We start from the raw sequence: 15,025 nt of genomic DNA, 5'->3' as shown, positions 1-15,025 counted from the left end.
TTCATGCAGCTGTGTGAAATAAATGTTTACCATATTCTCAGGATAAGGAAAGTGAGATTCAGACAAGTTAACTCAGTTGCTCAAGGTCACATAGACAGGAAGGGTAGGTTCAGAACCAGGTCTTTCTGAATCCAAAGGCTCAACTGGCCAAGCCTCCTGTGCACTGCTAGTTATCCCTTCCCAAGGGCTTGTTCTGTCTCTAAACCTCAACCAGGCATTTTGAAGCCTGAGTTCAGGGTACTGGCTTTTCTGGGGACCAGTACTCTGCTGGGTACCAGCTTTTCTGCCCAGAGAGTTCATAAAGAGAGACTAGAGAAGCCTGTTCCTCATGTGGTCCTGACCTCAGACGGTAAAGAATCCGCCTGCAATGCAGGAGACATGGGTTTGATCCCTCAGTTGGGAAAATTTCCTGGAGAAGGGAATGGCAACCCACTCCAGTATTCTTGCCTGAGAAATTCATGGACAGAGGAGCCTGGCGGGCTATAGTCCATGGGGTCGAAAAGAGTCAGACATGACTGAGCGCCTTTTACTTTCACCTGACCCCTCCTTCCTTCACTGTCCCTCACTTTGGAGTGGAAGTTCCCCTGACTTCTCTCTGATTGGCTCCAGGGTCTCCTGGATGACCCTCAGGAACTAGGAGAAGAAAGGGCATTTGGGTGCTGCAGGAAGGGCCGGAGAGAGGCAGGGCCACTGGGTCCGCAGAGGAGAAAGGAGAGGTGGTGCCACACAGGCGCCAGGGCACCTGGTCAGTGCTGCCTGAAGATTTTGCCCGGGCAAGCCCCTGAGGAAGCCTGTCCTTGGCAAGGACACACAGGTCAAGTCACAGCTGCGGATGGGGTAGAGAGGTGAGCACCACATCTCAGTGGGGCCTCAGGTGAAGGGCCGGGTGGTGAAGAAAATAACAAATCTAGGTGGGCTGTTTGCGATGAGGAGTCCCTTCCAGACCTCCTACTCCCGTCTACATCAGACCTGGGTTTCTCCCTTGTCACCCCCTAACCTCCACTTCTATGGAGTGGGCCAGAGATTGGGGGTCAGCAGCTCGCTCAGGACACTGCACATTCTCCTCTGTCTCTTCCTCGCAGCCCCCAGCTTTCTGCTTCTCCTCACTGGCTCCTGGGTCGTAACCATTCCCTTGGGGAGGGGAGCACAGCCTGGAAAGGGAGTACAGCTGGGGAGCCAGAGACAGGACCTGGGAGGGAGGGAGTCTGAACTCACTGGGTGGGCAGGCTAGGACGCAGTGGGGATGTCCTTCCCGCCTGAGTCATCCTTCCCTCCCCCAAACACTACTGCCCCGGCACCCAGATGAGCCCTGGGACACGGCCCTGAACAAAGCCCAGGGGACGGGGGTGGGGATTCAGGAAAGGCACCGCTCTCTGAAGCAGACAGTAAATCTGAAGGAGAAATGAGAGCAAGCCAGTGAAGAATGTGGTGGAACCACTTTCAAAGCAGAACAGTCAGCATTTGCAAGAGGAAATGAACTGAGGCTAGCCAAGCACAGTGGAAGTGACCAAGTGACCGCAAGGGACACCTGGAGAGTTAAGGCCAGGCAGGAGGGCAGGCTCCTTGGCCAGACACTGAAGTTTGGATTTCATCCTAAATGCTACAGGATCCCTTGAGAAGATCTTAAATGGAGTGATGATATGCTCCGAGTTACACTAAAATCTCTATCTAACCCCATAAACTTAAAAATATATATATATCTGCATCGTTAAAAAAAAAAAATAACCTCACCCCTGTTGGAATGGCTATAATCAAAAAGCAAGAAATAACAAGTGTTGACCATGAAATGACAGCTACAGACTGGGAGATTATATTTGCAAATGACATCTCCAACAAAGTACACATATATATATATATTACATACAAAGTATTACAGATATATATGTATGTATATATATTGCAGGAGATGGCATAGATCACAGAGATCCTAAAGAAAGCAAGGAAATTCCAGAAAAACATATACTTCTGATTTCGTTGACTACACTAAAGCCTTTGACTGTGTGGATCACAACAAACTGTGAAAAATTCTTAAAAAGATGGGACCTGAAAAAAAAGTCAGCGGATTGCATTAATGTCAGTTTCCTGGTGGTGATATTGTACTATAGTCGCGCAAGATGCTACCACTGGGGGGAACTGGATGAAGGGTATACGAGAGTTCCATTATTTTTGACGATTGCATATCAGTCCAGATTATTTCAAAATAAATAGTAAAAACAAAAATGGAGGACTGTGTTAAAATATTTGCAACTCATATCATAAAGGGCTGATGTCCCTCACATAGTTTCCAGATAAATAATAATAAAACCAAACATGTATACAACATATAATATGTAGTAAGTACTGTTCTGTTTTATTTTTGATGCATTAATTCATTAAATTCTCACATTAGGGATTTCCCTGGTGGTCCAGTGGCTAAGACTGCACTCCCAAGGCAGGGGGCCCAGGTTTGATTCCTAGTCAGGGTGCTAGATCCTGCTTTCCACAACTAAGAGTTGGCATGCTGCAACTAAAAAAAAAAAGATCCCAAGCCTGTGCTCTGGAGCCTGCAAGCCACAACTAATAAGCCCATGTGGCCTAACTATGGCTTTCCTGGTGGCTAAGCGGTATAGAACCCGCCTACCCATGCAGAAGACATAAGAGACACAGATTAAATCCCTGGGTCAGGAAGATCTCCTGGAGAAGGGAATGGCAACCCAGTCCAGGATTCTTGCCTGGAGAATGCCATGGACAGAAGAGTCTGGCAGGTTGCAGTCCATAGGCTCACACAGAGTCAGACACAACTGAAACGACTTAGCACGCATGCACACCCCAATTACTGAAGCCCGCATACCCTAGAGCCCCTGCTCTGTAACAAGAAAAGCCACCACAATGAGAAGCCAGCCCTCCGCAGCTAGAGAGTAGCCCCTGCTGTGCGCAACTAGAGAACAGTTCCCTCAGCAACAAAGACCCATCACAGCCAAAAATAAACAAATAAAATTATTTAAAAAGAATTAGGACCAGACCACTACTTATTAAAAAATCCTCAACAAAATATTAGCAAGTCAAATCCAGCAATAATCACAGTGCCCCTCAATCAAGTGGGGTTTATTCCGTGAAAGCACGAGTGGTTCAAAAATCAATTAATTTGCCACACTAAAAGACTGAAGAAAGAAAATCACTTAATGATATAAATAGATGCAGAAAAACCTTGACAAAACATCTACCATGACAAAACTTCCAGCCACCTAGGAGTAAAAATCAACTCCTTCAAGCTGATCAAAGGCATCTGCAAAAAAGCTATAGCTAACTGCAGATGGTGATTGCAGCCATGAAATTAAAAGACACTTACTCCTTGGAAGGAAAGTTATAAACAACCTAGACAGCATATTAAAAAGCAGAGACATTGTTTTGCCAACAAAGGTCTGTCTAGTCAAGGCTATGGTTTTTCCAGTAGTCATGTATGGATGTTGAGAGTTGGACTGTGAAGAAAGCTGAGCGCTGAAGAATTGATGCTTTTGAACTGTGGTATTGGAGAAGACTCTTGAGAGTCCCTTGGACTGCAAGGAGATCCAACCAGTCCCTTCTAAAGGAGATCAGTACTGGGTGTTCTTTGGAAGGAATGATGCTAAAGCTAAAACTCCAGTACTTTGGCCACCTGATGCGAAGAGTTGACTCATTGGGAAAGACTCTTATGCTGGGAGGGATTGGGGGCAGGAGGAGAAGGGGATGACAGAGGATGAGATGGCTGGAAGGCATCATGGACTCGATGGACGTGAGTCTGGGTGAACTCCGGGAGTTGGTGATGGACAGGGAGGCCTGGCATGCTGCAATTCAGGGGGTTGCAAAGGGTCAGACACGACAGCGACTGAACTGAACTGAACATTTAATGATGAAAAATTGAGCACCTGGCCCCTATGAAAGGAAAAGGCAAGATGTCTGTTCTCACCACACTGATTCAATGTTATACTGAAAGTCTTAGCGTAAAATGGCAAGATAAGGAAATAAAAGGCATACAGATCAGAAGAAAACTAAAAGATCCCACAGGCTGCAACTAAGACCCAGCACAGCCAAATAAAGAAATAAACATTTTTAAAATTCTCGTTCTAAAAAAACAATTCTTCCCACATCATCTTAGTTTTATAGGTGAGGCAACCAAGGCACAGACAGGTTAAGCAGCTTGCCCAAGGCCATAGAGCTAGTAAGCGCAGAGCCAGAATTCAAAACCCAGCACTCTGGTTCCAGAATACAAACTCAAACTCTGTAGGTCTCTAGCAAAGATCCACAACCCAGTGGAAGAATTGTCAGTGCGTATGAACAGTCAAGGAGTCAGTCAGATGGGCATGGAGACGCTTCTGGAAGTAACATCGCGATGGCTGCCCAAGGAGAACCCCAAGTTCAGTTCAAACTTGGTTTGGTTGGTGATGGTGGTACTGGAAAAACTACATTCGTGAAGCGTCATCTGACTGGTGAATTTGAGAAGAAGTATGTAGCTACCTTGGGTGTTGAGGTCCATCCTCTTGTGTTCCCTACCAACAGAGGACCTATTAAGTTCAATGTGTGGGATACAGCTGGTCAGGAGAAATTTGGTGGACTGAGAGATGGTTATTATATACAAGCTCAGTGTGCCATTATGATGTTTGACGTAACATCAAGAGTTACTTACAAACAAGACTGTGCCTAACTGGGATAGAGATCTGGTACGAGCGTGTGAGAACATCCCAGTTGTGTTGTGTGGCAACAAAGTGGATATCAAGGACAGAAAGTTTAAGGCAAAGTCAAATGTCTTCCACCGAAAGAAGAATTTTCAGTACTATGACATTTCTGCCAAAAGTAGCTACAACTTTGAAAAGCCCTTCCTCTGGCTTGCTAGAAAACTGATTGGAGACCCTAACTTGGAGTCTGCCGCCATGCCTGCTTTTGCCCCGCCAGAGGTGGGCATGGACCCAGCCTTGGCAGCACAGTACAAGCACTATTTAGAGGTTGCTCAGACAACTACTCTCCCGGATGAAGATGATGACCTGTGAGAAAGTGAAGCTGGGGCCCAGCGTCAGAAGTCTAGTTTTATAGGCAACTGCCCTGTGATGTCAGTGGTGCAGCCTGTTCGCCACTTTATTATATAGCTAAGCAGAACATGTGCTTAATCTTTGGATGCTGAAGGAGATGGATGGGCTTTGGAGTGAATGTGGCAGTTTAAAAAAAAAATACCTTCATTTTTTGGACCTGCATATTGAGGTGTTTTGGAACACAGTTGTTTCCTCCTTGAGTTTCAAATATAAGACTGCTATAGTCACATGACAATATTGAGAGGTGGAATCTTGTTTGTTACTGTCATTCCCTTCCTGTTCGTTTAGAATCAGAATAAAGTTGTATTTCAAATATCTAAAAAAAAAAAAAAAAAAAACAGTAAAGGAAAAGTGAATGGGTCTTCAACTTAGAGGAGAAAAATCAGAGAAGAGAGGTGCAGACCTCCCTGCACCCAGGGAACCAACCTTGCCCAGCTCAGGCCACATCTCATTACAGAAGGCACAGACTCCTCCCTCAAGACCAAGCCCCGCCTTCCAAAACCTTCCCCTTTACAGCCACCTGTTCCAGGAGGCACTGAGGGAAAGGGAGACGGGCAGAAGGCCAAGCCTGAGCTTTAACGGGGAGACAGACACAGCATCCCAGGTGAGACAGGTGTGGGGTGGGGGGGCTCAGCTTCCGAAACAAAGAAGATGGAGACAGGAAGGGAGAGCCCCCAACTTGGAGATCTTCCCAGCCGCCTACCCAGCCCCCGGACTGACCCAGTAAGCAGAAAGGCAGCTCCAGGAAGGAGTGGACAGCAGTGGCAAATTGGCTCAGCATGAAGCCATCGCCAGAAACACCTGCTCCCAGGCCTGCCACCCTCCTGGCCCCATGCAAAAGCTCCAGCCCTCTGGGTCCCAGAGGTGACCCCTCCCATCCCCCTCCCCCCCAAGTCCTGGTGGATCACGGGCATAGTTGGGGAGCAGGGGGCAGGCAGACCAAGGAAGCTAGCCCCACAGCAGTCCTAGAGACTAACACCTCATTTGGCAGGTGACTTCTTCCCTCGGGGAGAGAATGCCAGCCCCGCCATCCTAGTACCTTCTCCTCTAGTGAATCGAAGTCCTGTCGCTCATGAGAAGAAAACAAGAACAAGTTAAAATGTAACTACAGAGACTCGCAGCATGCAGGGGCACCTGCTCGTGTGCACTTAAACAGCTGCACACACACCCTGCCTGCCCGTCTCAGGCCAAGGCCTTCATGCCTGCTCCCAGCCCATGGTGTGGCTCAGGCAGGGCTGGCTCTCCTCCCTGCCTTGGGGCTCAAATAAATAGATGAACGAGGCTGAAGGGGAGGGAAGGACAGGGGTAGAAAGAAGATCTGAGGTCCAGGGCTGAGGCTCTGTCTCTGGGTTCAAAGGCTTAAACCGAGAATCTTTTACCCAAGTCAACTCTCCCCGTTGAACTTTGAACTGTTAGGAAGCAGAGCTGGGGGAGTTGAAGGCACCACATGTCGCCAACTCTGAAGAGTCTGCAGTGGATAAAGGGAGCACAGGACTTGACTGGACCCCCTGGAAGCTGGCAGGGAGCTGAGCAATGAGTCAATTCAACCCATCATTCTATTTCAAGAGCCTGAGGCCCAAGGAAGCAGATGGACTCAATAGTCTTGTAGCAAAGTGGCAGCAATATTGAGACCAGGACCAAGGTCTCTCTCTTTTTTTCTAAATTAATTTATTTGGCTGCACCAGGTCTTAGGGCAGGAGGAGAATGGGGCAACAGGGGATGAGATGGTTGGATGGCATCATCAACTCAATGGACATGAGTCTGAGCAAACTCTGGGAGACAGTGAAGGGCAGGGTAGCCTGGCATGCTGCAGTCCATGGGGTCCCAAAGAGTCAGACGCAACTGAGCAACTGAACAACAAAGGTCTTAGCTGCGGAAGGCAGGTTCTTCACTGGGGCATGGGGGCTCTTAGCTGGGGCATGCAGGATCTAGTTCCCTGACCAGGAATAGAACTGGGCCCACTGCGTTGAGTATGATGTCTTAACTGCTGGACCCTCAGGGAGGTCCAAGGACCAATGTCTCTTGACTCTCGCTCAAGTGCTCTTCCTGCTACTCACTGCCCAGGGCATTCTTTGTCACTTCCGAAAGTGGTGTTCCCTCCACCAGAGGGCTGTTTGGAAAGTGCTTCCCTCACTCTAGGTGAAGGTTTACTTTCCGGTTCACCCAGCCCTGTTTTAGGCCACGGAGATAGTAATCATAAGCTGTAGATCGTAGCCAATAGCATCATAATAGCAGGTAACATTTATTGAGCCCTTATGGTGTGCCAGTCATCTCCCTGACCCTCGTGACAGACCTGTGACACCAGCACCACTGCCATGCCCACTTCACAAATGAGGAAAGCGAGGCTCAGAGAAGTTAATCAAGGTTGCACGTCCAGGAAGTGTTCGTGTAAACCACTTCCACTGCTGCCACCCTAGTACACGGGGAAACAAAGCAAGACAATAATTTCAGATACTGATAAGTACTGTGAAAAACTAAATCATGGTGAGACAGGATGACCTTGACAGTGGCTCTCTCCTGATTTCTAGATTGGGTGTGGTCAGAGAGAGTCCACGAAGTTGTAGCCACATTTGTATTGAGTGTTTACAATGCCCTTCTCTCAGATCCTGGCTTGGTGTAAGGAGCCCACCAAGCCAGGATCTGAGAGAAGGGCAATGTAAACAAAGGGGACAGTTTGGGCTTCTTCCCAAGGGTGATGGGAAGCCATTGGAGAATTTATGTAGGGGAGTGACATGTTTTGCTGTGTAATGAGTAGATTATAGGGGATCCCAGGGAAGAAAAGATCAACATTTTCAGGAAGTCTGAGGATGAAGGGAGGAGGGGAGATGGGGCAGAAGTGGGAACAGAGCTGGAGCATCTGGGACCAGCACTCTCCTTTGCTCCCCACACTTCCAGGGCGCCCCCTCTCTAATAGGATGAGTTGTAGTTCAGTCACTCAGTCATGGCTGACTCTTTGTGACCCCATGGACTGCAGCACGCCAGGCTACCCTGCCCTTCACTGTCTCCCAGAATTTGCTCAAACTCATGTCCATTGAGTCAATGATGCCATCGAATCAATCTCATAGGGTTTTCAAAATAAAGACCCTTGGTCCCCACTGGGGCCATCCATAGCCCTACCACTTCTGCCTCATGGAGTCTAGCAGCCTGGGGGAAGGTGAAATGCCTGGGGTCTGATGGGGACAGGAAGGCAAGGTGTCCAAGGTGGGATTTTTCTTTTTTTGGCCATGCCACACAGCATGCAGGATCTTCGCTCCCCAACCAGGGACTGAACCCACACCCCTTGCAATAGAACCTCTGAGTCTTAACCACTGGACTACAGGGAAGTCTCTTTTTCTTCTTTCTTTCTTTTCTTTGACCAAGGTGAGATTTTTGCTCAAGACTCTCACCAAGAGATAGATTTCTCCAGGGGTCACACTGCTACCCACTGTTCTCTACAGGAAAGGGCTGAGTGGGTAAGAATCCCACCCCCCCGCCCCCCAACACAAATCTCTACCCCAGGAGATCCTGTATGCCTTCCCTGGAGTTGAGGACTTCTTTCTCACATCCCAACATAGGCCTTCTCCATGGTTCTGGACTGGATTACTTGGGGTGGGGAGGAAGGAGGTCGCCTGGGTGCACTGAGACATCGAGGAAAAGTCAGTTCCATGGACTTTCCCCCTCCATCCCACCCCCTTCTCTCCCATAAGTCTCCTTTCTCCGCTTGGCCAAGCCCAGACAGGACTCCATCAAGTCTGGAGAGGGAGAGACCGTGGGAGGTGCCAGCCCCTCCCTTGGCTGCTGGCTGAACTCATCTTCTTCCTTCCCTCCCCTCACATTCTAAAGACAGAAGAATGGGAGCAGCATTCCTTCCGAGAGCCACAAGCCCGTTGGCTCCCGGGCCTGTAGGTACTTGCAAGGTTATTTACCAGTGATCCTCAGGGGCAACTGTCCTTCATCCTCCCCGCCCATCCCTGAAACCTTAGATCCCCAACAGGAGGAGGAGCTCATTTCTAGGATTTGGTGGTGGGGGGATGGGGTGGCTCCAGGCTTCCTGGGACCCAGACCCACCATGGCTTGCTCCACCCCAGAACAGTTCCTGGCACGTGATGGAGATGTGATGAGAGCCCCAGAACTGAGCCACTCTGTATTAGTGTTTTGAGTCCCTGCCTGGCTTCAGGCTAAACTCAGGACTCATTCCTGGAGAAGTCACGGCATTCACACATGGAACACCTGCTATGTAACATGTACCTGTGTGTAACTTGCATGTAACATGTCCTCTGTGCGCTAGACTCATTCGTTCAATGAATGACAGCGAGCGACACGACCTTAAACACGACCTGTCCCTCAGTTTCCCTCTCTAAAAAATGGAAGTGATAATATGTCATCATAACAGCCATTTGTGAGAATTACTTAGAACAAGACATAAAAATAGTCACAGTGGGTGTTTAATAAGGGGTGGGTGGCATCACCAGGGCTGTAAACGTTAGGGTGTGGTGCACAGCTAACAGGCTCAGGGTAGCAGCACTGCAGGACACAGGGCAGAGCAGCCCGGGGTTGCTCCCGACTTTTGGGAAAGGCCACCGAGTCCCCCGCCAAGGGGCCCAACTTTGCCAGAGCTGCCGGGGATGGGGAGCGGGCAGGAGGAGTTTGCTGCCGTTTTTAGTGAATTCGGTTCTTCCCGAAGACCGTTCCTGGGACAGCTCTCCGGCTCCCAGCTTTGCTCACGCCCATCGCCTCCTACTCGCAGCTAACCTCTGGCTGAGCGAGACCCGCCTCACAGCCGTCCCTCCCCCGCTCCTCGGGCCTCTGCGGCCCCCTAGGCTCGGTCGCGGTCGCCAACCTTTGCTCCTTCCCCGATCTCCAAGGCCTGGGGACTCTGTGCTTAATGGCTCGGTCGCGTCCGAATCTCTGCGACCCCATGGAGTGCAGCCCACCAGGCTCCTCTGTCCATGGGATTCTCCAGGCAAGAGTACTGGAGTGGGTTGCCATGCCCTCCTCCAGGGGAATCTTACCAACCCAAGGATCGAACCTGGGTCTCCCGCATTGCAGGCGAATTCTTTACCGTCTGGGCCACCAAGAAAGCATCCCTGAATTTTGTCGCCTTGCAAAATACGCTGCTTTAACTTGGGGAGCCACCTCTGCGCCCTCGCGTGGCCGGGCAAGAGGGCAAGCTAAGGAGGGAGAAGGGACTTGCGGCTCCACGGCCTCCCCTAGCTCGCGTGGCCTCCCGCGCCTCAACCTCGTGTCACATCGCCGCGGACTCCTCCCGCCGCTGGTCCCGAGGCGCAGGTGGACATCCAGCTTAGCCCTCCGCCCGCGACCCCGCGGGCCCGGGCCCGGGCCCTCTCCCCGCGGCGGCCCCACCTCGCCCCCGGGAACCCTGGGAGATGTAGTTTTCGGCAGCTCTTGGCAGGAGCGGGTGGCGGGGTGGCCGCCGGCCCTGACGCGTGTCCGCGGCTGTCAAGTGCGGGACCCTGACCCTCGCTGTGGCCCGGCCCAGGAGGGCCGGAGAGGCCGAGAAGTGGGCTGGCTGCAGAGGCGGAGATTCGGCGGTCTCGTTCGGCGAGGGGCCTTGGACGAGCCCCGAGGCATCTGCAACAGTCAGTCTTGCAGGATTTCCAGGGAGAGTGTCCTCAATGAACCGGTGCCGATACCTGGTACCGTGACGGGTGGGGCAGAGTCCCCAAAGGCCTCCAGCCTTGAGAAGCCTGTGGACCCGGGGCCAGACGCCCCTCCACCGCCACACACCACCCGGCGCAGCAGGTCCAGAGATTACTCCCACAGGTGTCCAGGCTGGAGCCTCAGGCCGCCCTCCCCTATCCCACCCAGGTTCCCCTCGTGGCCTCTGGCCACCCACAAAGACTCTACATCTACTCGGAAATATCTGATATTATTTCCCAACATTTTGATAATTCTTTTTACAAATTGAATAAAAGGAATGAAGGGGAGTGTATGTGGGACCGCCCCCCCCCACCCCGCCCCGGGCCAGGCCTCCAGGTCTCGATGAGAGGTGACGGTGTGACAACTTCTCCTCACCCACAACTCCTGGCCTGCTGCTCTAACCTCTCCCATCAACCTTACCTAAGAGTGAGGCGGGGGCTTTCTGAGGATGTGGGCTTCCCCCCTAGAGGGGACTCCGGGCATCCTGTTTCAGACCCTGAACTGGGTCAGGCTGGGGGCCCATGTGGGCCCGGAGGTGCCGCTGGCGCCGTCTCTCCTGCCGGCGGGCCAGGTGCCGCAGCTGTTTCCGGACAGCCCAAAGCACCAGGTACACTTCCCTCAACATCGCAGCCTCTTGTGACTCCATGGGGGACCCGGTCTTCATCTGGGAGGCAACTGAGGTAGAACTCACAGATGACTGTGAAGAGAGAAGATGAGCACAGGTGAACAGTGTGATCTAGGGAGAACCTGCTGGTGAAAACACCTGCAGATAAACAGCAAGGCTTGTTTAATACCGCCTCTTCTGTTGGGTGATAGCTTGGGTACTGCCTCCTCCAGGAAGCCTTCTGGGGCTATCTCTACTCTCGGGTTTGCCCCGTTACACCACATTTTATACACGATTTGTTCTGTGGACTCACCTGTTTTCAATACCAGCATGCAAATTCTTGGAAGCCAGGGACCATGTCTGACCTACCTTTGAGTCCCCACTAGAGTTTGATGGAGAAATGAAGGACAGTCTCCAACCCAAAGTTCTCGCCTGACCTCAGGCCTGTATTTCCCACTGCCTCCTAGACATCTCCCTGAAGATGTACTTTGACATCTCAACTTATCCTGTCCCAACGCCCTAAACTCACCACTTTCTTCCCTAAGTCAGCTCTGCTCCCAGTGAACGGCTCCAGCCTGCTTTGACCTCTGTCCCTCTCGCCTCACCACCACCCAATCAAGCACTTGGCACAACAATTCTACCTCTTAAATATCCCTCCAACCCATTAATTTGTTCTACCTGATGCCTCCCTCCGCATCCAGAACATTCTTCCCTGCTGACCTGAATTGCAGGCACCTCCAGTGGGTTTTCCTGCCTCTCTGCTCCTGGCCCCTTCTGACCTCCCTCCACAGGGTGCCAGGTGAACTTTTATTTTATTTTTTGACTGTGGATCTTAGTTCCCCAATCAGGGACTGAACCCAGTTTTTAGCAGTGAGAGCTCCAAGTCCTAACCGCTGGGCTGCCAGTGAATTCCCAAGGTGAACTTTTAAAAATTATTATTAATGTAGTAATACATTATTCAAAACCAAAATAAATTGACTTGATAGTGAGCTCGACATTTCCCTTTTTAAACTAAAATTTTGACTTTGAGGTAACTGTAGACTCCCATGCAACTTGTGAGAAATGAATTCCTTATTCTGTTTACAATAGTAAAATCTTTTGTAAAGATTTTATTTGTAAATATTTTATTCCCTTTATTTTCCCTCAATAGTAAAATCTTTCAGATCTCTAGTTCATAGGATATTGACATCAATACACCCCACTGATCTGCATTTTTCCCTTATTTCCCCAGTTCTACTGGCCCTCATTTGTGTGTTGTTGTGTGTTGGATTCTACCCAATTTTATATCCTATGTGCAGGTTCATGTATCCAACGACCATAGTGAAGATACAGGAGATTTCCATCCACACAAGGATTCCTCATGTTGCCCTTTTATAACCAATCCACCTCCCCCAACTCCTTCTCTGTAGCACAGCCCCTGGAAACCACTAAACCACTAATCGGATCACCATTTGTCTAATTCTGTTATTTCGGGAATGGTATATAATGTAAGTGGAGTCATATGATATATATACAAGCTTTTGGGATTTGTTGTTTTCACCTTGAGAGCCATCCAGGTTGTTGTATGTATCAATATTGTTCCTTTCCATGGCTGAGCAGCATTCCAGAGTATGGATATAGCGAAGTTTAACCACTCATTCTTTGAAGGACATGTGGGTTGTTTGGGGCTATTATGAATCAAGCTGCTATGAACATCATGTACAGATTTTTGTGTGAACATGAATTTTTGTTTATCTGGGATAAATGCCCAAGAGTACAATCACCAGGCCATACAATAACTGCATGTTTAGTCTGATAAGAAGTGACCAAAGTGTTTTTCCGGAGTGGCCACACCATTTTACATTCCCACCGGCATGAATGAGCAAGGGGGATCCAGGAGGGGAGGGAGGGGCTGCTGGGGACAAAGGGGACATAGTGCTGACCTTCCAGCTGCACATCTGCCAGCCAGACTGCAGGGCGGAGGCCATGAGCATGGAGACGGACTTGACGGCCACCTGGGGCAGCTGCAACAGTGATCTCCGACGGCGACCCGCCTCCACCGCAGCCCCATCCGTGGTGGTCTTGGCTAACAGGCAGGGGTCGACCACCTTTGGGGACACATCCATCTTGGAGACCTTAGCCTCCTTGGGGGGCTCAACCAACTTGAAAGTCTCAGACACCTTGAAAGCCTTCTCCGCCTTCAACTCATTTTTCTTGGAGTCAGTATGATCCGTGATGACTGACTTAGTTTTGTGTTTCCAGAAGAAAACCTACGAACCGAGACAGGGAGAGGAGGGACAGAAGTGAGGCGGCAGAGCAAGAGAAAACTGTCAGGAGAAGGGAAGGCCCAGAGAAGGGGCAGCGAGTGTCCCGGCCTCCTCCCCAGCTGTCCCACCCCTCACCTCCTCCCTCCCCGGCTTGTGTGGCCACCAGAGGCCAGGAGGGGCATGAGGCCAGGTGAGGGAGTGGGGTGTTTCTGTGACCTGGAGGTCACTGACCAGCATCCCCCACCCCAGCACGTTGGGAGAAAGGGGCTCTGAAACTTACCCAGCGGCTAATCTTTTGCCAAATCCATCGGAAGAACTTAATAACCACGGCCATTTCTCCCGATTACACGAGTCCCAAGAAGGGGACAGAATGAGCATTTAGTTCAGTGGGGACGGGGAGGGGGAGAGGCTGCGGGCCAGCGGCCGCCACCTAAGGGGTCTCTGGGGAACTTCAGGCACAGCAGAGAAGAAAGAAATAGGGAATCCAGGAGGAAAGATCGCCGCAGTGAGTCATCCTAGGCCCTTCCTCCCCTCCCTGAGACAGGGAGAGGAGTCAAAAGTGGATGAGAACCCAGAGGGAGAGAGAGTTCTAGACCATTGTGAGAGTCTTCCTGGCCCTGACCCCAACCCCCGAGGCCCTTCCAGGACCCCCAGAGCCAATCCCTGTACCCTAGACCCTCTTTCCCCCAAATCCAAGGAAGGGAAACTCAGTGAACACAACGCTGGTGCTCCTTGGGCATTTCCCATGTATGGGGCCATGTAACCCCTCCCAGCTGCCCTTCAGGTAGGCATTTTTGTCAGGGTCATTTCACCCAGGAGGAAGCTGAGATTCGGGGAAACCAGGAGAGCCTGCTGAAGTCATAAATCTAGGGAGCCACAGGGCAGGGAGTCCAAACCCCAAGATCCCTCCCGAGTGGTGGCTGCTGCTTCCCCGCCTCCCCACTAGATGGGGTCTTTCTCCCCACCTGCCTCTTCTGTCTGGGACGGGAGCTGAGGCCGTCAGGGAGGGGCCTGCTTACCCACAGGGCCCCAGCGTCAGCCAGCTGCGGGGGGAGGCCATGGAGGCTGGCCAGGCCTGGCAAGGGCACAGTGTGCCCGGGGAGCCTGGCCCACACCCAGCGTTGAGACAAGGGGCCCATTCAGGGCCCCCTGCCCCGCCCCCAAGCAGCCACCCGGATCCAGCCCACAGAGGGGACACGCTGGGAAGCTGGGGGTGGGGGGGGAAGGATCCGGCACAATCACCAAAGGCCCCATTGTTCCCCTGTCCCCCACCAGCACGTGGGCCATCGCCCCCCCTTCCCCACTCCCTCTGCCTTGCCTGGCCTGCCCCTTCCCAGGACCCAGGCCGTGGGCTCCCTTTTCCTCCCACATTTCCACGCTGAGCCACCTTTCCCTTCCCCGGCCTGGGCAAGAGCTTCAGAGGAGCCCACAGCCTGGTTTTCTCCCACAAGTGGAAACTGGTGGTGCTGGTCCCCCATCTGGACGCAAGCAAC

At 51.4% G+C, this 15,025-nt stretch overlaps 1 protein-coding gene and 1 pseudogene across 2 annotated transcripts; one reads left to right on the top strand and one right to left on the bottom strand.

Annotated features, from left to right (window-relative positions):
- Positions 4,304-5,279, top strand: LOC102182751 (annotated as a pseudogene).
- On the bottom strand, positions 10,864-14,961 carry C25H7orf61 (chromosome 25 C7orf61 homolog). Of its 2 annotated transcripts, none has more exons than XM_018040777.1 (3): positions 14,498-14,961; positions 13,209-13,535; positions 10,864-11,379 (listed from the first exon to the last, which is right to left on the bottom strand). In XM_018040777.1, exons 1-3 carry the CDS (start codon positions 14,669-14,671, stop codon positions 11,146-11,148), a joined length of 735 nt encoding a protein of 244 aa, XP_017896266.1. In that variant the 5' UTR covers positions 14,672-14,961; the 3' UTR covers positions 10,864-11,145. The 2 variants fall into 2 exon arrangements, with proteins under 2 accessions (XP_017896266.1, XP_017896267.1); XM_018040778.1 differs by having other exon boundaries at positions 10,893-11,379; positions 13,813-14,961.

Source organism: Capra hircus, chromosome 25 (genome assembly GCF_001704415.2).
Source record: "Capra hircus breed San Clemente chromosome 25, ASM170441v1, whole genome shotgun sequence".
NCBI lineage: Eukaryota > Metazoa > Chordata > Mammalia > Artiodactyla > Bovidae > Capra > Capra hircus.
The sequence above is the reverse complement of the archived record's forward strand: the minus strand, read 5'-3'. Positions and strand labels throughout refer to the sequence as shown.

What these genes read in the sequence shown, in the direction of transcription:
- C25H7orf61 (XM_018040777.1), bottom strand. Translation starts at nt 14,671, where the DNA reads ATGGGCCCCTTGTCTCAACGCTGGGTGTGGGCCAGGCTCCCCGGGCAC. An exon ending in GTCCCAGACAGAAGAGGCAG is followed by an intron (nt 13,536 to 14,497) that starts GTGGGGAGAAAG and finishes CTCGGTTCGTAG; the next exon opens with GTTTTCTTCTGGAAACACAA. An exon ending in GGCAGATGTGCAGCTGGAAG is followed by an intron (nt 11,380 to 13,208) that starts GTCAGCACTATG and finishes CTCTCTTCACAG; the next exon opens with TCATCTGTGAGTTCTACCTC.